Source organism: Tigriopus californicus, chromosome 7, assembly GCF_007210705.1.
Source record: "Tigriopus californicus strain San Diego chromosome 7, Tcal_SD_v2.1, whole genome shotgun sequence".
In the NCBI taxonomy this organism is placed as follows: Eukaryota; Metazoa; Arthropoda; class Copepoda; order Harpacticoida; family Harpacticidae; genus Tigriopus; species Tigriopus californicus.
Window position 1 is genome coordinate 6,531,557 of NC_081446.1, and position 20,660 is coordinate 6,552,216.

Consider the following 20,660-nt stretch of genomic DNA (forward strand, 5'->3'; position numbering starts at 1 on the left):
CGGAAGAGGCTTTGACTTTCTTCGATAATTTCAGCGAAATTTAGCAAATAACTACTCTTGATACAAGGTCCAGGAAAGGACCGAAGCCGGAGAGTCAGAAGAAGACAAAGAAGAAGGAGCAACAGTGCTTGATACACATTTCTAGAAATGTCATTGCCATCTTTTTGTTATTGTTCAATTTGTTCATAAGCAAGATGAATGCATTTTAGTACATGAAAGGGCTTGTCAAGCCAAAGTATTGCAACGGAATAAAACAAATTTAAGAAGGGAAGAGTAAATCAACTTGAAATAGGCTAGACTCGATGCGCATAACAACTTTAATATTAAGACTACTCGCCTTTTGACTTTTAGATGTTTCTCAATTCATCTTGGCGGACTAAGAAAAAGACATTGCTAAGAATTTGAATTATTGCAATGTTCCGAAATTGGCACCCATTTCCAGGATCTACAGGGGTGGCACAAAGATCGTGGGAACACAAAATTCATAAAATTTCTGCAATGAGGAATCATAAAAAACATTTGTCTTTAAGAAATATAGAAAATTTCAATAAGAAGGAAACATTTTTGTGTTGTTAACCCAAAGTGACCATGTTTGCATGTGAAATTTTGGAGACGTCTGGGAACAGCTATCTGCAATGGCACGGACTATGTCCAAGGGAATGTTCTTCCATACTGATTTCACCACAGGCGTTCGTTTTTACCTTGTTAAATCATTGGCTGTCCCAAGCTCATGATAATATCTAATGTCACTTGGACACTACAAAGACTTTAAGGCCACTTTGATTTCATGGTTGGATTTCCCCTGGTTATGAAGATCGTTTACAAGTCTTCGGACTGCTTCATAATCAATCTTTTTCAGAGTGTTACAAGACTTTAAAATAAACAAGGCTAGCTGATAATTCAATGAATGGGAAACAATAAAGTGACCCGAAGTTTGAATAGCGACTAGCGACATATTTGCCCTCAAATTTTGCGTCACCCCTGTAAGCATTTTCCCGCAGATATATTTATAACATGAAAAAGAATGAAACACATGCTGTACCGACTGGCTGTCTTTGGAATCCATCGATACAAAAAAAGAATCATGATTACATTATCTCTCAAAGGCCTGTATTTTCATCACAGTATCCTTTTAAAGGTCAGCCCATTTTATATTAACAGAGCAAGTTTCCTTGCTCCACATCACAATATTTGTTCCGTGGTTAGATGAAAGTCGGCCTGGGACTACTTTGGTTGTGGAGGAATGTTTTGTCTTGAAATTATTTGACTTGAATGGAAATATTTCCAGTCCTCAATGAGACTAGATTCATCCTGGAGTTCTCCCGAAAGGGAGTCATGTCGCAATTCGGAGTTCGGTTATTCATAGAACCCAGCTTCCCACGGACTCATTGAAATCCTAGCAACCATTCCCGGGATGAGTAGTCCTTCATTCGGGGGAAAACGATCTGAGCAATCTGAGCTCACTCAAAACCGAGGCGCGAGATCTCGCTCTGTTGCCACAAATGAATCTCCGGCCCACAGACTACCTACATAGCCACAAAGCTAAGCTACTCTGTTGCAGCACGGTAAAATACAGAGCAATCTACTATGTAGAACTCGGTATTGCTCTCGATTCCGTTGTGCCGTTCCCAAAGCTGGATGAAGCCAGGCCTGTGGACAACCTACAATAGCGGGGGAAGGGATGAGATTCGGCACTCCTTCCCAATGAGAGCCGAGACCTAGGTCGGGAAACTCTCCACTAGCGTGTTGTTACAACTCTCCAGGTTGCGACAAAGCACGCTTTGCTGGCTTTGTTGGCTTGGCTGGCTTGAGCTTGGCTTGGGATGAGGATCGCTTTGCGGTGTCCTGTCTTAGTTGGATGGAGCCGATACTAAATCTTCTCAGACAACACTATGATACTACTACTTTTTACCTTCCAGGAAAGGACCGAAGCCGGAGAGTCAGAAGAGAACGATGAAGAAGAAGAAGCAACAGTGCTTGAAGCAATAATTTTCTTTACCGGCCTGCGGACTCACACCGCGATTAGGTCGGAGGAACCCTCGTGTTGTTTCAGAAGCGGCAAATATTGCTACAGGCCATTTCTGTTTCATCTGGAAAAGCTTGCACGGTTAGAACCATCGTTGTATCATCCGATTTGTTCGTGCTACTCCTATCACGCCTTGAAAACGCCTATCCAAACTGAGGTTCACCATGACACAATCAAGGCCAAAGTTCGAGGTGATTGCATCCCTCTTCGCACTGTCCCTGTTTTTGGGTGTTCAATGTAGTCCGGTTCCCAATGAGGCCGATTACGAAGAGGAAGAGATGGTCTCGACTGATAATCCGGATTTCATCAGCACGTCTTCCATCCAGACGGTAGCCGTAGGACGAAGGCTCAAGTTGGTTTGCCAAGTCAACGACTTGGGAGAACTTCCCCTCATCTGGATGAAGGGTGGCAATGAGATGCTCACCGTAGGATCAAAAATGATCACCAAAGACACGCGATTCCAGTTTCGGAAGCTGGACGGCAACACCGGCATGACTTTGACTTTGGAGCCCGTGGAAAAGGCTGACGCCACCAATTATACTTGCACAATCGCGATTAATCCCCCCAAAGCGATTCAATTCGACGTTCAAGTGGTCGACCCCAGTGAGTTGACCAATGAGATTACCGAGGCCGAACCCGAAACCGACCCATCGGAGAGCAAATTTGAGGATCACAGTGAGACAGTCACGGATAAAGGTGGAGCCGCTATTGTGACGAGCTGTGCCCTCACACTGGCCATTGGACTTATCATGGCACTAATGGGAAGATATTAGGCACCAAACATGACATTCTTCTCCCATTTCTTCTCAAATCCGTGTCTGAGGAAGTGCTGCTTAAATTTGTGATATTGCGTCTAACGTGAGAACACTTACCAATTAAGCTAACAATATGCTGCCCAAGATTGTCATGTGCAGATCACCAAGACAAAGTGAGCTCATCTGTAAGAAAACAAAGCTTCAATGGGAACAAAAGTGGTTAAAACACACCCATTTTCTAGTAACGGACCTTCTCAAAAAGGTGTCAAATTCACTTGGACCTTTAAGCACACACATGGGGGAACTGAGCTCACATAAAAGTTACTTAATGAATCGCATCTGGAGGCAAGGACACAGATGAAAGTATACAATTTTCAGGTTTGAATCGAATAAAAACCTTTAAAAATACATTTTTTGCCATGATTTGCTTCCCCCCGGCAAACAAACGGTGCATTTGTTACGTGAACGATTCCTAATTTAAGGGCAATATCATATCTAGAGCCGCTAGAGAAACAGTTTAGGTCCCCAGAAAGGCGTTCCTATGATTTTCCTTTACCGGCGTAGCTTTTTAAAGAGGAAAAGAAATAGGCATGCGTTTCAAGAACTTGATCAGTGATATCAGCAGAATACCAACTCTTGATCATATTGGTCCGGGTCGACCAAGACCAAGGACAAGTTTAGATCAAAGCCTGAAGGACACACTCTTCTACGTACACTTGTCAAAAGCATAATGCACATTTCTCACTCGGAACTGCACAGTATTCAAAGACGGTGCGAAAGGTATCTAATATTGTACGTTTTCAAAAGCATTCGTGAACTCATCAGGGAAAATGTAGGCGTTGATCTTGTAGCAGGATTTAGGTCAACCTTTCTCATCAAAATTCCTCATCAACCCGATATTCAATTGCTAGCCAGATACGCCAATTCTAATTCGTTGGTCGATCAAAATATACATGGATATAAAGGTAATTAGATTATAAATAGATTATTTCCATTTTGAGGTGCTGAGTATTTCATTCCCAGTAGCGTTAAGGAAATCTGCAAAAAGGAAGAAAGAAAGTAAAATTACACTGGTCAACCTTAAATGGATGAAAAATTAAGGTAATGTGTGTTCCAGAGTCCGTTCCCAAGAAAAGGAACTAACAAGTCACGTTAGTGGTCCCGAAGAGGCAGGTCCATTATTTGGGGGAGCTGAATTGACATAAGAGTAATAGTCATGGGCTTCTTTGTTTCATAGCTTAAGAGCTTGCTGCTTTGACACGAAAATCGAAAAATCATTTGCCACAACAGTTTCAGGAAAGCTCAGGAGCACAATCACCGAAATACCTCCTGTTGGACGCTCGCTTGTGATTAGCGATGTGAAATTCGGAGATCTAGTACGAAGAAGACGCGTAGTTGAGTACCCTGGATTGTTAACATTGCTTTTAAATGATTGTCTCAAGCTGAGAGTGAACATGACGATTGAGTTTGGGCAGTCGGTTTTCCAGCATTCCTTAAGTGCACACCCATTTGGCAAGATGGTCAAATTTTTGCCACTACAAATGAGGGCACTTCAAAATAGGACCGCGTTTGTTCGAGGAAAATGTTGTCTAGCTTGATTTTTCATGATCGTGATTAGTTTGATTTGTGAGCTCGTCCAAAGTTCATTTTGAATGTCAATTTCTCTTTTACTTAAAATCTGCGAGTTCTAGTGAGAGGTCATTTACTCTTACTGAAAATGAACCATAAGGCAGATTTGGGCAGTTCAACAAAAAGTATATAAAGAACTTCACGTAAAAAAGAGTATGGACAAACGAAGAATTGATAGCTTTCCAATTAACTAGTTGGAAACAAACGGCTCTGCAGAGCTCCAAATGCAACCGACATAGTCAAGTCTACCTTATTGTGGGACTATGTCGTTACCATTTATCCCTTAAAGATCTCTGTCAGTGACTAGATTGTCAACGTGAATTCGATCACGAATGTAAAGATTCATAAACTGAAAATTTTGATAGGCATTCAGTGGAACTTTTATTTACCATGAAGGTGATGCTTACAGGAGATTGCATAAGGCTTCTCTTTTTGATACAAGAAACGAAAAAAGTTATTCAGGATTACAGAAAATGTTTCACATGGCCGGTTACTGTTACAATTCAAATAAAGCAGAATAGGGAGGAAGACTTACCTCAAATTGAACTGATAACATCAAGACTGTTCCACGGATTTCAAACGCCCCACCAGGAAAGCCTTTTGTTATCTATTTCCTTCTAAGGGTGTTTTCAAGGACATACATCAAATTCTAAAAAACCAAGAACGGATTTTAGGACGGACTACAGCCAAATATGCCCTCCCACTACACTGTAAACATTATCATCAATGTTTTGGCCGTTCAAGGACGAATTATTTTTCCCACTTCTATGACCAAGCAATGAGAGGGTAGTATTCGTCTTAGAATTACTTAAAAATGAGGTTTTATGAAACAGGTTAAGGTATATTAAAGATCATTATAACCTCCTCATTAATAAGTTCAGTTATACCTGGACAATAAAATGCAGTCTTTAACCTTATACAGAGATATTTTTTGTCTACGTAGAAATGCATTTCAATGCTGTTTACATGCTAGAGTTGTGCATTGAGTCCAAATCCAAATCCGATCAGATTCTAAATGAGAGAAAAAAAATCGGATTCAAGTTCGGATTTTTTGGGGAATTGAAAAGTCTGATTCAATCAAATCCAAAATCCAATCCAAACTTTCAGGGAAAATTGAATATTGCTTTTGAAAACGGCTACTTTCGGAACTCTGAAAGAAAAAGACTTACCATAAAAACATTGGGCAAGCAAAGAGGGAGAGAAACATTACTTTAATTCACCTTAACAATTGCAAGGCATTGATTAGGCAGAAACCTAAGTTTTTCAGGAAGGAATAAGGAGGAAATTTTTAAGGTCTCTCTCATGTTATCATTGGGTTGTAAAGAAAAGGCAAATAAATATGACCAACAAGGCACTCAAAAATGCTTGAAAAATTGGCCAAAAAGCTTTAAAAGAAAAATTATCGTAAAATACACGATACATTGGCCTTAACTGCGCCTGTAGCTATAAAGACAAAACAGCTGGACTTTGTAAGAAATCTTAGCAGAAAGATTGAATCAGTCAAATTATACGTTGGACAATAGACAACGGGACCTTTTTTGCCTTATTCCAAATCAAATCGTCTCTTTCCAAAGAAAATGAGTTTTTAAATGTGATCAAACATATTTCGTATTTTTCCATCCAATAATCCAATTTCCGCCCTAGAATGATTTGAAATGATAATTGAACTGAAATCAAAGCATCAAAGCCTGTATAAATGAACTTCTCTTCATGTGGCTTGAGTGCCAATAAGGCTCTCTTCAAGGATTGCAGAGTTTTCTGACCTGACCAAAATAGCCATTTATTGAGCGTATTTTACGTTTAAAGAGGATTTAGTGCAAAGCACTTGCTCAAATTTAATATCAGAGTACGTCCAGTACTGAATCAAAGGGCTTCAAATAGGGTCCATATTCTCCGTAAGGGGGAGCCACTGGGAAGAGAAGCAATTTATGGCATTGAAACACTTTCCATGGCACAGATGTAATTTTTACTCCGATCAATCAAATGATTTTTCCTTCTCCACAATTGGGCTTTGTTTTTCAGAGACAGCGTTAGGGCGGCTTTGCACTACGATGGAAAACCATGATTGAACCCGGTTTGAGGATGGAAGTCGGACTAGTGCTAGAATGAGTCCAGACTTGAGTCCGAGTCCTTTCTAAAAGAGTCAAATGCGGATTTGTGAAAAAAATCTCATTCGTTGTTTTAAATTTTCCAATACGAGTCTTTTTGTTCGACTTGAGTGCAATGAAAGATTCAGGTCCTCTGCTGGACTCACCCCAGCACTAGTCCCACTTCAATCTTCAAACCGGATTCAATCCTGGTTTTCCAACGTAGTGTAAAGCCGCCTTAAGTCAATTTTGAGCTCAACCAAATGTCTGTGTCAAAAGTTATGAGCTTTACAAAGTCAGGCTAAGTAGGACAAATATATAAATGAGCTACTGTAGCACTACTGTGGAAAGATCCTACGAACATGGTCTTAGCCACAGGCTTCTAGAGATGTAGATTGCGAACAGAAGCAAAAATTTCATATTTCCTAAACCGTTCATTTTAGTCAGCTTGAGCTCTTAATACGACAACTAAATCTTGTTGAACAGATGAACGTGGCCAAACTTGAGCCCCAAAGTTTTCTTAGGGAACTCAGGTGATATGTCCAAAGTTTTCTAGTAAATACTACATAAAATTCGAATTTTCCGCGTGCTCTTGGTCAGCTACATAAGCTTTTGACAATGTAACTTTAAATCGAACCACTTTACAAGTAACTGATATAAAAATTGCCTGCCTCTAATTGAAGAGATCTATGTTTCTTACGTTTTTACTTTTATTTGAAAAGTGGCTCAGAATCGCTATGACCAAGAGCAGGCCGATTTGGCGGGAAACTCGATCACAGTCTATATTTCTAGAAGTTCGTGCATTATCTCGTGCGTTTCGTGCCTTCATTGGGCTAAGTTTTAAATGTCCAAGACAGACGTTCAATTGAGCTCAAAATTGGCTTTCTCGCTCTCATTTCAAAATGGGTCAAATTCTAGTAAAGGATAAAACATTCAATTAATCTTATTGACGTCTTTTTCCAGTGATGACGTTGTCTTTGGGTCAGATTAAACACAAGAAACCAAGCATGATTAGCTAAACTGCACCTCCCTTTTTTGCTGACCTTCACAACCGTAACAAAAAGATACTTAAAGTCCTAGACCAAATAAAATATATGTTTGGCCAAAACTTCAAATACCAGAGGGTTTAGTTCTTCAGCTGATTATGCTAAAATGAAATAAATAAACAAGTCCCCAAATAAAGGAAAAAGTGAAGACCAAAGCAGACAAGAACCAAAAGAAAGTTGAAAAACGGTCGAAAAAGTAAGAAATAAAATGAAATAAAAACCGCTCAAACACCTTATAAAATTCTTCGTTTAAAGTCAGTTAAAAGTAGAATTTTCGGATTAGATCAAATTGGGCAAAAAGTCGGATTGCAGTCGAATGACTGCTTCGGAGATGCCAAATCAGAACAGAAGGCGAATCTAATACTAAAGTAGTATTAATTTATATTGACAAATGGGTATGGCCAAACGTCTTACTTACATAGATACCTTATTTTCTTTGGTTTGTTTTTTCACAGGCTTTTCTAACCGCTACAGGGAATGAAATCCCCACTACTATTGCAATGAAAGGTTATAATTCGTCTATTTATTAGCTTTCAATCCTTATATGGTATTTGTTTGGTCTACCAACGAATTTGAGTTGGCAGACCGAGCTACGTAGTCCTTGAATGTAGGGCTCATCTGTAGGTGGAATGCTATCTAAAATATTGTCCAAGTCTGACTTGAAAGATGCAACCGGATCAATAAGGCCAGAATTCTCTATGAATACTAGAAGGAAACAAATTAAACAATGATGGAGCCCGAGAAAGAAGAGAAGTGGACTTCATTATTCGAACTAGCCTTCATTCTCGAGGGCTTGAAGGTGCTCTCAAAACGCACATTAAGCCTTTACGGTCACTAGAATTAATTGACCCTTCAGTTGCTTGTTCTCCATATTAAAGAATTTCAAAGTGAATTTCCGGTTTCAAAGCTTTGAGCCATTTCAGCCTTTTTCATTTTTTTTAATTTTCCCATCGCTAAACCATGATCTCTGGAATAACTAAAAATATTTTAAAACGTTGTCCAGCGAACTTCCGGGCGAGATGCATTGACAATAAATTCCTCAAATGGGATTTCAAGCCCTAGATCCTAGGAGAACTTGCGAACTTTCTACTCGAAAGCCAAAAAGGGAAACTTCTTTTCTTCGATTCAAGTTAGGTGGAACAAACTGCATGTGGTGTGGATCCCAATCGTCATCGGCTATCGATTTTTGCCAACTGATAAGACTCGCCGTGTACTGAAAGGATAAAGTGACCCTGGGAAACGGTTTCACCATGCTCTAAGCAGATCCAAGTTTTGAAAAAAGGTGACTCAGACAGGGAGTCACGGGGGAAAAAGTGACTCATGACTGAGCATATTCCTGGATGTTTTAAAACTAAATGCTGACGTTACTCTCTTGTCTTGTCCGAGGTCAATGCTTGATTGCAAATGGAATGTATGTTTATTTCCAAGAATTACATCATCAACATTAGAATAAAGCTCCAAACCAATTTATGAATATAGTTATGTACTCGTATGCATATAATAGGTTGAGGGTTATAGCGCTCGCAACGCCCTTCTCGATCTGCTTTAACATGAGTTTACAACTTTCTCTGGCCGGTGGGGCTGATGTCTTTCAAGGCAGCTTGAGCTCTTTTGGATTTGATGCAATCTGGTTTTTGTTGCTGCTGTCGTTCCTCTTCTTCCTCAAAGGAGGAACAAGAAAACGTAGACGAAGAAAGCCTGCGCGTCCGAGGTTCTCTGCGACTGGTGTACCCTTTCAGATCATAAATGTTATAGGAGAGGGTGCTGACGTTGGTTTTGGTCTCTCGGATACTTTCCGGCGTTGTGGGTGGGGTACTGTCGACGGCTGACCTCGGAGAGGTTCTTCCAGAGCCAAAGTGATGAGAGAGCAAGTCGAACGAGCCAGACCTCGACTTTCCCAAGACTCGGCGGAGACTCAGCGCGGAGAGGTTGGTGGTGGAAGCAGATATCTTTTTCAAAGCTCGCCTCCTCAGTGAGGATGGGGATGTTTCCAGTGATTGCCATCGATCGATCCCTGGGTCTTCTTCTCGGCTTCTGAATGAGAGAAGAGAGGAAGAGTCATCCTTGGAAGAGAACGAACAAGAGGACAGGGAAGTACAGGAAGCCGAGGAGGCTGCTCCACTCTCACTCTGAATGACTTTGATGGAGTCGTTGGATGGATCAGAAGAACGCCGAGTTTGCTCTCTGTTGGATCGAGGAGGAGGAGGAGGAGGAGGAGGAGGAGTATGACAAAGAAATTCGAGATCCGGGGATTTGGAAGCGTTCTCATTCAGACGACAGAGTTGCCTCTTTAGCCTCGTGGTCTCTTGAGAGGTCAAGAAATGAGCTTCTTCAAGGGCTCGCCGCCAGGTATAGAGATCAAACATGCCAGTGAATGAATCAAAGACCATTTCGACCATGGTGACATCTTTTTCGATGCTTTTCATTTGAAGGAAAACTTTGTTTTTTTCAAACATACTTTTCGTGACTTGAGTACATACGCAGTCAAGATCCAGATGGAAAATTACTCTTCCTGTTGGCTCATGAACGTGGGGCTGATCCAACTCCCCATCCACATCTTCAAATATGAGCAATTGATGACTGGTTATGGCAACGGTCTTGATCTGGCGTTTGTTGGTAGCAGCTTTGCCTTGACACACTCGAAACTTTAGCCTTCCTTCCTTGACCACATCTCTGACAAATTGGTCATAAACTCGTTTGACTTTCTGAGTAGAGACGCTTGATTCGGAGAGAATAGCAAACCAATTCTCTAGAGTAAACCTTTGGCCTTCTAAACCGTCGTCAAGTGGTATTCCCATCTCCTTGGACAAAAACTGCAGAGACTTCTTTGACATTTCCAGGGTTTGTGAAACGTCATCAATGTTGCAAAATCGATTGAATAGACAATAGATGCGAAAGAGCACAAGTTTGCGATCCAAGGTGTAATGGGCAAAATCAAATTTAATCAAATCCCAAACAATTTTCTCAACAAGGCTTTCCAGCTCACATCCACGAATCCTCCTCGCTTTTTGGATGCTGTACAAATATGATGAAAAAGTTTCCACTGTGACGTTCAAGTCGGCGAAGAATCTGTCAAACTGAACAAATCCACTCTCTTTGTTCAAGATGTTGTCCTCCACATTACAAAATATTACGGTACACAAATGCTTGAGCAAGCTTTTGTGCTCTCCGATGTCTTTCTTGGCCAAGAGATGGCCCACAGAGGTCAGCTTTGGAGTCTCCATTTTGTCACCAAGTTCACGAGATTTGCTGTTTGGATAGCTTTCAGAGCTGCAAACACTTTTGTGGTGGTGTTGCCTGCTCAACCATGCCCAAGTCAATGATTCCAGACTGAATTCATCTTGCTCTTTTAAAAAATCAAGATTTCGAAGAGCATGCACGCTGGTTTGTACTTGGTCGGATTGGGGAATTACCTTCACGCTCACCTCGTCGATTTACCTGCGAGGCCCACAAAGCGCTGAACGCTCGAGCATGCATCTTGGCATGCTGGATTTCGACGGGTAAGGAGTGGATGGTAGGTTGTTACCATGCTTTTCCTACCCTAATGCGGTAATGCCTCTTGATTGATTCAACGGGGAAAACCCACCAGAGATTTCGAGACCAAATGATGCGAAGAAGGACAAAGATGGGTGAAAGAGAGAAAACTACCGATGTACGCTGACAATTCAGTTTGTTGTACTATCGCAATTGAGGGCTATTTCCTCCAGGATTTTCCGAATCGCGAATTCAATGTATTCTCCGATGCTTAAATTGCACTATAGCGTACCTGCCAATTACTGGCTCGTTCGTTGGCATGAGTTGGCAAGATTTTTGATTATTCTTTTAAAATCTGCCAATTTAGACCAATTTCTCGTTCCGCGCATTTTACAGTACATTCAGTTGATCGACAAAAATAGGTTCCAACAAGTGTTACGTCATCAACTTCATGCACTCAACTAATTAGTTTCAGTACCGAAAAGTAAACCAGTTGATTCAGGAACGATTGTCGACGACTCAGAGCTCATCCTATGTTCCACATTGTGTTCCAGCAAGGTTGGAAAAGTGTTTGAAGTCATTCTCGCCAATGCCAGTGAAATCTAAATCATCACCTCTATGATGGTTATCGTATCGTATTTAGTTGTACGAGAGGCAAAAACGTTTAGATGATATTGTACCGAAAATACAAGTATCTTCTTTACACACACTTCTTCGAAATTGTATTGTGCAATCAGAAATCTCGCAAGCCAGTCACTACGCGGGGGGGGGGCTGGAGGTGATGTCACGCAAGCAGTTAGGTATAGTCTACGTTGGGTGCTTGTAACCTGTTAAGGTACCACTTGAACATCTTTCAAGCCGAAATCTTGGTACAAAAAAAAATTCTTTAGACAACTTCCTCAACGAAAGAGGAACTATGAATGTTGAATAAACAAAACGCAGTTGGCTTGGCCCTCGTCAAGCATGGTTCTTATCTCTTTGAAGTTTAGCTTTGTTTGCGAAAATTTGAACAGAACAGGAAGAAATCCAGAAGGAAAATTAAAATGGTGAAATGCCTCAAGAGGTGGAGCTGCGCTGAATCTTTCCTCGTTAGATGCGCCCAGGTCGTAGCGCAACAGATTTCTCAGAACACTTTAACGGTGCACAATCGTCCGATGTCTATAATCCAAAATCAGGCTAAAGACCCAAAATTCCAATCAAGTGTTGAAGACGATCTATTGCCTAGCCTAAAGAGCTCGACATTCCCAGATCATGAATAGAGACAAAATCAAATCATACCACTATGACACATTCATTCATAGTTGCCGCCTGAAACGCCATGTTTTGACTGAGCATTGGGTTTTGGCATTTTTGCACAGCAATCAGAAAAAGTTTCAATAGAAGTTAACGAAATTGCAGGCTATGTAGCGGATATAAAATATCCTCTTGATAGGTCAGGATCCTTAATGCAGTAAGGGTCGTTGTTTTGCTTTGGTTGAAGCCAAATTGTCTTTATTAGCCGTGTAAGTCTTATACAATAGTCTGGACAATAACTAGGTAAATATGATATACCTTCATTCCGACACCGATGACGCTTCAGCCAAATTTGACAGTGGAAAATTTACGTCATTCTCAAACGATCATTCAAAAATAAATAAAGCTTACCAAAATAAAAAAAAAACGGGCACCATTGCAAAATTACTCGTTCTTACCCATGACTTCTTTGACAAAATGAATATTGCTCTCATCCTATCAAGATCAAGTGATACTCTCATAATTGTGACTAGGCTCATTGTGGTCTTTGTGCGAGTCTTTGCAAGTCTTGCTTTCAACGTTCTCTTAGGCAAGTTGGTGAACTCTGTGTTCCATTTCCTCTACTTTCTAAATTGTATGTACATTTTGGGACCTAACTCCAAAGGCTGAGTGAGGAGCGAGAGGTAGGAGAGAAGCGAACATGAAGCCCTCCAACCGAGAGGTTTCCTTTCTCCCCGACGCATTTCTTGTTGTTGATGTCGTGGGACCTTTCTAACGAGCCTCGATCCTCCTGCTTTAGCTGCCCGCCTTTCTTAGTAGCACTGCATGCACAATAGCAGAGAGAACGAACCTCGGCGCCGGTTGCGAGTTCTCGGCCATTTACTCCTATGGATGGATCCTTCTCCTCCGACTTTTCGTCCTCTACCACTCCTATTACTTCTTTCCCTTCTTCCTCTTTCGCGTTAGGTTCTCCTAGCTTGTTCCCTAGGATTGTGGAAGCCCAACTCTCCCTGCAACTCTGTCGTCGTCGACATCTACTTCAACAAGAACTCCTCTGCTCTTGTTCCAAGTCTTGCAAGTGGTGGATCGAGGTCTGGCTTGCCAATGTGGTCGTCCAAGCTCTTTCGTATCACTGGGAACGATCAGAGAAGCTTCCAACTTGGATCGATGAACACTTGGATCCCAACGCACCCAAGGTCTGGCTGTGGCAACATCGTATTCGCTTAATAACTGTGACTTGGATCTTACACGCGAAGAATAAGTTTACAGGTAAGAGGCGCGAGACCTAACTTGTTCTTGCTCCTGAAATGATTTAGATTTTCACCGCGAGTTTTGTGTCGACAAGATTCGAGAGAGGTCGGCCTGATGGCCATTATTTACCATGTTCAATCTAAGGATTGCTTTGTCCGTACACCGGTTAAACAGCTGAATTATTCAAATGGTGAAGCACAATTGGGAGCAATAACTAAGCAGCAGGGTGACGAAGTATTTGGACCTAAATAGACATGTTTTTCTTTCTTCTCTATGAGAGTCTTGAGAGAGCAGAGGTTAGTTTGGATATCTAGAATTTAACCAATATCATTGATCCCAAAGACTCTGCCAGCCATCACAAAGCTGTGGGTCCCATCGATTTTTCGTTCTCCTTCTTGCTGGGTGCCAAAAGCAGCCAGCCATGTTGATGGTCCTTTTCCGCCTTCGCCCTCTCCCTTTCGTCGTCCTCGTTCTCCTCCTACTCGATGGCCTCCTCCTCCTCCTTGTCCTCCTCCTCCTTGTCCTCGTCGTTCTTCTTGCGAGGAGTTGTTGCGACACCACTTCTTTTGGGAGGATTGCTCGGTCGATCATCTGCCGGAAAAGACACGTAGTCCTTGGCTTGTCCGACTTTGGTGTTCTCCTCACCTCCTCCAGCTGTCCATTACTCCCTTGTCCCTTGAGCACTATGTGGTCTCCACATGACCGTGCAGCCGATTCTTTTAGTTTTGATACCGAACCGAGAGTACCGGAGCCTCTCCAAATGCGCATGTGTTTCTCCAGTTATCATCGATCTTCCTCCCAGATCCGTCTGGACTGACTCGGATCTGGACTTTCACATTGGTCCTCATCGCACAATATTTTGTTCACTTATATAATGCTGGATGGAAGGTTGCCGATGGAGGCATTTCATTTAGAAAGCACAGAGAAGTCGTGAAGACAATTGTTGATCGAATTGTTAGGCACTTACCTAATATTAGGTGAGATCAAGGCTAGTTATTTTGAAGTTTCAAAAGAGACCAAACTAACCTGTAGCAGTTATTTCCTCATAATGTTTTCTTCCAGGCTTGAATTGTAATATGTTTGATGCTGACCCGGCAAAAGCCGCTCCCGATTGCGGAGCAACTCCTGTTAGGAGGACCTTATCATGTTTCCTCTGTGGTGGGGCCCACATTTATCCTGGCCCACGATTCGAAAACCATTTGATGAACGAGCACGGAGCTGTGTTTGACTTGGATTTTATTGTCAAGATATCCTTATTCAAGCAAGAACATGGAAATCTCCCATCTTTTGACGTGCAAGCTTCGATCAATGGCCATTCGTCTGCCAACAAGTGCAAAGGTATATACAGTGTAATTCTTGGATTGACATGGCAAATGATTGCCAAGCCTTTTTTCTTATTTTTAGTGTCTACAAATGAAATGGAAGTCCAAACAGACTCTGATTTGGCTGGTGACCTTCCTTGCTCAAAATGCAAAGAACATTCCACATTAAGTCAGGTGAACGGTCTGAAACCCACGAGCACTAATATTTCGAACCATAAAGCACGTGAAGAGCCCAATTTCCATAGCTTGAGAATATCAAATGTATCTAGCTTAGACGAGAGTAATCCCATGGATGAACATGACTTTCATAACGAAGACGACGATCTAAATGAAGATGAAGAAGAGCCGGATGATGACTTGAGCACACATGGATTTATGGGAGTTGACCCCAAAGACTTCCTCGGGAATCAGCTAATCCACGAAGACGAAAGCCAACTTGATGGGTTGTCTCCGTTACAAGACGACGAGAGCCTTGTGACTTGTTGGCAATGTCCGGAGTGTGCCAAGCTATATCAACGTCACTCGTCTTTTAAGCAACACGCATGTGCGGCACATGACATGACCCAAGATGATATCATGAGCGTAGTAGCTATTCAATTGCCGGAAGAGGATTTCAAGCAAAAGCAAGCCGAATTGCAAGACAGACCTTCAACCAGCACCAGTACCTCGAAAGCGTCGTCATCTGCTTTCCTTATAAATGGAGGAATAAGGTTAGCCTCCCAAAAAGGGCAACCAATCAAGACTTTTCCCCTGGACAAAAGTAAAAGGAAACCTATCGGCAAAGAGTGGGCTCCGAACTCCTTTTCATCCACCTTCACTTGTTTTTTCTGCAATGAGCAATTCAGAAAAGACTACAAGCTTAAGCTACATCTCATGCTTAATCACAAAAGTGAGAGCCCCAAGGATATGGCTAAAGCCAAAGAAGAACTGACGAAAAGTAAGCTCGACGGGTGCGTACACAAATGTGCGCTTTGTGGATCAAAATATAATTCTGTGGCTAATTTCACTCGACACATCAAGGATGTGCACAACATGTCGCGGGCCATGTATCGTGAAGATTATGGCAGTTCCGAAGTGGTTTCGCGAATGTTTAAATGTGAGTTATGTGAAAAAGAAGTCAAGCACACACGTAATATCATCGGGGCCCACATGAAAATGGTTCATCTCATATCTTGGAGAGAATATCAAGAGATCCTAGTGAAGATTCGCCAAGGTGAGAGTGTTGGTGATCTGCCGGCACCTGAACTCTTTGATTGTGTCATATGCGGCGTGAGTGTTAAGTATAAGCGGGAACACTTGAACAAGAAGCATCAAATCACCGAAGATGTTTATGACGAGCTCATTTTGAAGAAAAGTCGGGGCGAAGACATCTCGGATTCCCTACCAACTCGCGAGTTGGTTCGGTGCCTTATATGTGATCGCGAATGCTTGGATTTCAAAAAGCACATTGAACGCTCTCATCAGATAACAGAGGATATGTATGAAGAGATTATTACCTCCCGCGGCCTCGAAGATCAAAGACGAAGTATTTCGCAGTTCGAAGAAACCCTCATTACCACCGGGAAAGGCAAAGTCAACGGAAATTCCAAAGCCATTAGCAGATCTGGAAAGAAGGTTGCATTAGAACCTCCTCTCGGTTCCCTGCGATCCGATTCGCCCAATGGAGTTTCGTCATCTGTCAATGGAAGTCACCTGTCTACGGATTTGCAATGCTACTTTGGGTGTGACGAAGTTTTTAAGAAAGATTATCAACTTTATCTTCATCTCAAATTGAAGCATCGTCACGAAACCTCGGATGAGATTGCCCGTGCTTATGAGGCGGCGGACGAGGAGATTGCTCTCACCAAAAGATCCGGATCTGTTTTTCAATGTGCTTTGTGCCCTAAGCAGTTTAATGATAACGGGGCATTTTATAGCCACATTCAAAGTAAACATGATATGCAATGGAGAGACTACAAGATTCGTCATGGCCGTTGTGAAGTCGAATCCTCGCCGTTTGAATGCAAGATTTGTTCACGAGTCATCAAGTATGATCGCAACACCATTCATACTCATTTGAAGAATGTCCACGGCATCAACTGGACCATTTATCTGGATCGACTGAGAAAGATGCGTCGAGGAGAGCAACCCGATGATCTTCCTCAAATCGAAATGATCGAATGCCGGGTGTGTAATGTTCAGGTCAAGTATCTAAAGGATCATCTAAAGAATGCCCACAAAATCACCGAACAAGAATACGAGAGTCTGTTTGAAGGCGAACACGATCTTTTTAGTAACAGCAACGGGCAAACAGTCAATGAGACCCAAGTCAGCCAGCCATTATCCGCTCAACCCATCTCTTCGAATGGCCTGAATTTGCTCCCAAGTCAACCCGTCGCCATTCCAAAGCCTCCAAAGTCGGATATCCAAAATAAAACCAATAAGGATTGCTCAAGTTGTAACATCACGTTTGAAACGAGAAGAAGTTTCATCGAACATTGCACAACGGTGCACAGTATGAAGTTTAAGACCAAATCAGGAATCACCATCTCGGCTCCAATCCTTCAACAGAATCTCAAGCGAAAGCTGGAAGTTCAAAATGGGATTGAGCATTTGGTATCTCGACAAGAGGAAAACAAATTGGTGTCCAAGAGGCCCAAGTCGTCTAACCTCCTGGAGGAAGACATGTCTTCAAATCAGGGCACGCAATATACCCCAAATGGAGTTTCCAAGTGGAATCAATGTGTCTACCAATGTTGCTTTTGCGGAAAGAGCACACAATCCCGATCGTCCATGACCTCCCATATTCATAACTCTCACGGAATCCCGATCAAAGATTATAAGGAGAAAAACTATCCTGACATCGAGGTGGAGACTCGGTGGTTTCAATGCCGCCTTTGCACAGCCAGAACTAAATTCGTCAAGGATTGCATTGCTCCTCATCTGAAGATGTCACACAACATGGAGATTGAGTACTATGAGAAGAACTTCATGAAGACTGAAGATTGGCCCTCCAAGACCTCTCCTGTGTCTTCGCTAAAGTCCGAAAATAAGCTAGTTTCCGTTAGTCCAACATCACCGCCTCACCTCAAAGCTACCAATTCTATTTCATCCCCTTCTGTTGCCTCATCGTCAAATGGTAGTAACAAATCAGGAGGTTCGGTCAGTTCATTGCTGAACTCCAATAAAGCAGATAAATGGAACCGATGAAAATTCAAATGCGCCATCTGCGCCTGGGTCAATGTGGACTCGAGGCAAATGCGGGCCCACATTGCCACGAAGCATCACATGAACTATGAAAAATACGTTCGATCCCATGGGACGGCGGAAACTGTAACCATGAAGTTCCGTTGTGATCTTTGCCATTCTGAAATGAAGCATTGCCGACAAAATATTTACGCTCATATGAAAGATGTCCATAAGATTACTTTGGATGAATACGAGGACCGCATTGGAGGCTACGACTCGTCATATGCTCAAGAAGTGTCTGCTGCCGATTCTCATGCCTTTGATACCCCGTTTTTTAATCAGCCTGAGATTTTGGTGGATAATGGGAATCAACCTAGTCGTTGGAACAAATGTCGGTTCCAATGTGCCTTGTGCCAAAAGTTATCAAGCGAGAAGCGCCATATCCGAGATCACATTGTGAAGGCTCACGGAATGGCCATGGCCGACTATGAAGGCACCTACGGTGATTGCGAAATTCACACGGAGTATTTCTTTTGTGCCGTTTGCCACACGGAAGTGAAGCACAATCTCAAAAATATCTCTCTTCACCTTCAAAATGTCCACAGCCTTAGCCCTCAGGATTATGAGGACAAATATGGCCGAATATCGGACGAGGAGATCGTTCCAGCTATAGTGCCCGTCGAGGTCAATGAAGAGCAATTGGGTGGCTTCGGATCACATTTTCTTTTGGAAGAAAATGGATCGAGTGCGGATGAAACGAGTCAACAGACCAAAGCCAAACGTAGTCGACCTAGTGCCAAAATACCTGGCGGACTACCATGTGATTATTGCGGCAAAGTGTTTTCGAATCGTTCGAATTGCAATCGACACATGATTTTATCTTGTGAGGCTCGCAAAGTCAATCCTGATGGATCAGCCTTGATTACAACGGACAAGAATGGCGAACAAATGGAATATAACGACGGCGAAGATGAAGAGGAGCAAGATGATTTGGATCAAGAAAAATCTTTGCCGGAAAACGGCAATGAAGTAGGTGAAAAATGTCCTTACCCGGACTGTGTTGAGACATATGCCCGTTCTGCTTTGCTTAAACGTCATCTCTTCGAGGCTCATAACATTCAGAACATTTCTGTACAACTCCCAGATCTCGAAAACGAAAAGCGTCATTTCGACCGCATCAAATCAGAACCCAAGGACTTGGATGAAGACCGAAAAGTGCCACCTTTGCGGGTGAAGTTATCAAGCGGTATTGCTTCCCCTACACCGGGATCTTCAGATGAGAAAACATTGACTCCCAGTTCAACAAGTAGATCCACCTTGAAAGAAGCCCAATCTTGCCAGCACTGTTCATACAAGAACTCCAATTTGTACATCTTGGGACGTCACCAAAAAGCTTGCCTAAAGCGGCAAAGAAGTTCATCAGATTTGGAAAATAATGACGAGGAAAAAACTGAGGCTGACCCAATCCAGCCAGTCTTAGCGAAATCAGAAGCGAGTGAACATCTCAAGGAGAAGGATGAGGAGAACATGTCCACTGCCAATCCAAAGGAAATCGCAATTTTAAGGCACCAACAGAAAAGTTCTGAATGTGAAGAGCAAGATCACGAGGAAATGAATGTCGATTTGAATACAAATACCAATTTGCTGACCCTAGAACCCAGCAAGGGTACCCCCAAAAGCTTGGTTTGTTCCGAGGAAGTTCCCACAGTTGGGGATCAACTTTCAGCCACAGAAGGGTCAACACAAGATTCAGAGGGTGAAACATCTTCTCAAACTTCTCAAACAACCGCCTCAACTACAGCCGACGAAAATGGAAGCCAAGAAAAATCGTATTCAACCTCCGAGGAGTCCGAGACCTCATCAAACAAATCGGACACTGAAGGCAATTCTTCAATCAGTTTCTCCACTGAAAGCCCCACTTTAGTCGTTGAGGCCTGTTCAAACCCTGTTATTGAAACGAACACGAAAGATGATGAGGAGATATCGCTCACAGTTAAAGGGGTGCCCCCGTCAGAGGAAGCGAATCCCGAAATACAGTCAACTACCTGAATTGTCAAAACCCGAGAATTCATTTTAAATCCAATTTCTGTTAGCCACTTCATCAAATCAGAAAACTCACCAGAACCAAACAAATTTCTAATTTGAACCAACCAAGACATTCCAGCATCGTATTTCATGAGAAAATTCGTTTACCGCAATTATGATAGAAGCTTCGAATCAATAAACTGAAAATTCATGTACGCACATTGATTGCACAATTTTGAGTATTCATGAAAAACGAACAACGATCACAGAGGGCGAGACACTTCTAGGCAGACAAGCCAAAAACCTTCAGAGCGTTGAAAGTGGTGGCAAGAGCAATCTCTTCAGGAGATTTCTTAAGATATGCCGCGATCATTTCCACGGTCACGGGAAGAGAACACGGCTCATTTCGTTGAAAGGTGCAATACCTTTGCAAGAACGTCTGGGACCTGGAAATTCGACCGAGTTTTTCCATTAAACCAGATCAATCAAGTACAAAGTTAACTTGCTTACTTTTCCGTCAAAGAGTCTTTGACGTGTTGAGGTAGTTTTGAGGCTCTGGTATTCGGATACATGAATGGAGAATCGGTCTCTACAAGCAGTCTATCCAAGGGAAGGATTTCGTCCTCCAAAATTCTTCTGACTCC

General features: G+C 42.3%; 3 protein-coding genes across 3 annotated transcripts in view; 2 read left to right on the top strand and 1 right to left on the bottom strand.

The window, feature by feature from the left end:
* LOC131883646 (lachesin-like) overlaps positions 1 to 3,189 on the top strand; it is a 4,393-nt gene extending 1,204 nt beyond the window's left edge. The window contains exon 2 of the mRNA XM_059231159.1: positions 1,920 to 3,189. Coding sequence (XP_059087142.1) covers positions 2,191 to 2,799 — 609 coding nt within the window. The 5' untranslated portion in view covers positions 1,920 to 2,190 and the 3' untranslated portion in view covers positions 2,800 to 3,189. The remainder of the gene's footprint in view (positions 1 to 1,919) is intronic.
* Positions 3,190 to 12,788: 9,599 nt separating this feature from the next.
* On the top strand, positions 12,789 to 20,239 carry LOC131883639 (uncharacterized). Its single transcript, XM_059231152.1, is given in 4 exon segments — positions 12,789 to 12,839; positions 13,217 to 13,519; positions 14,564 to 14,839; positions 14,906 to 20,239. Coding segments are annotated over 2 exon segments (5,397 nt in total). The 5' UTR covers positions 12,789 to 12,839; positions 13,217 to 13,519; positions 14,564 to 14,577; the 3' UTR covers positions 20,041 to 20,239.
* The window catches only part of LOC131883644 (3'-5' ssDNA/RNA exonuclease TatD-like), a 2,281-nt gene continuing 1,858 nt past the window's right edge, over positions 20,238 to 20,660 (bottom strand). The window contains exons 5-6 of the mRNA XM_059231156.1: positions 20,527 to 20,601; positions 20,238 to 20,462 (exon numbers count right to left, since the gene is read on the bottom strand). Of these exons, the coding sequence (XP_059087139.1) occupies positions 20,300 to 20,462; positions 20,527 to 20,601 (238 nt within the window). The 3' untranslated portion in view covers positions 20,238 to 20,299. The remainder of the gene's footprint in view (positions 20,463 to 20,526; positions 20,602 to 20,660) is intronic.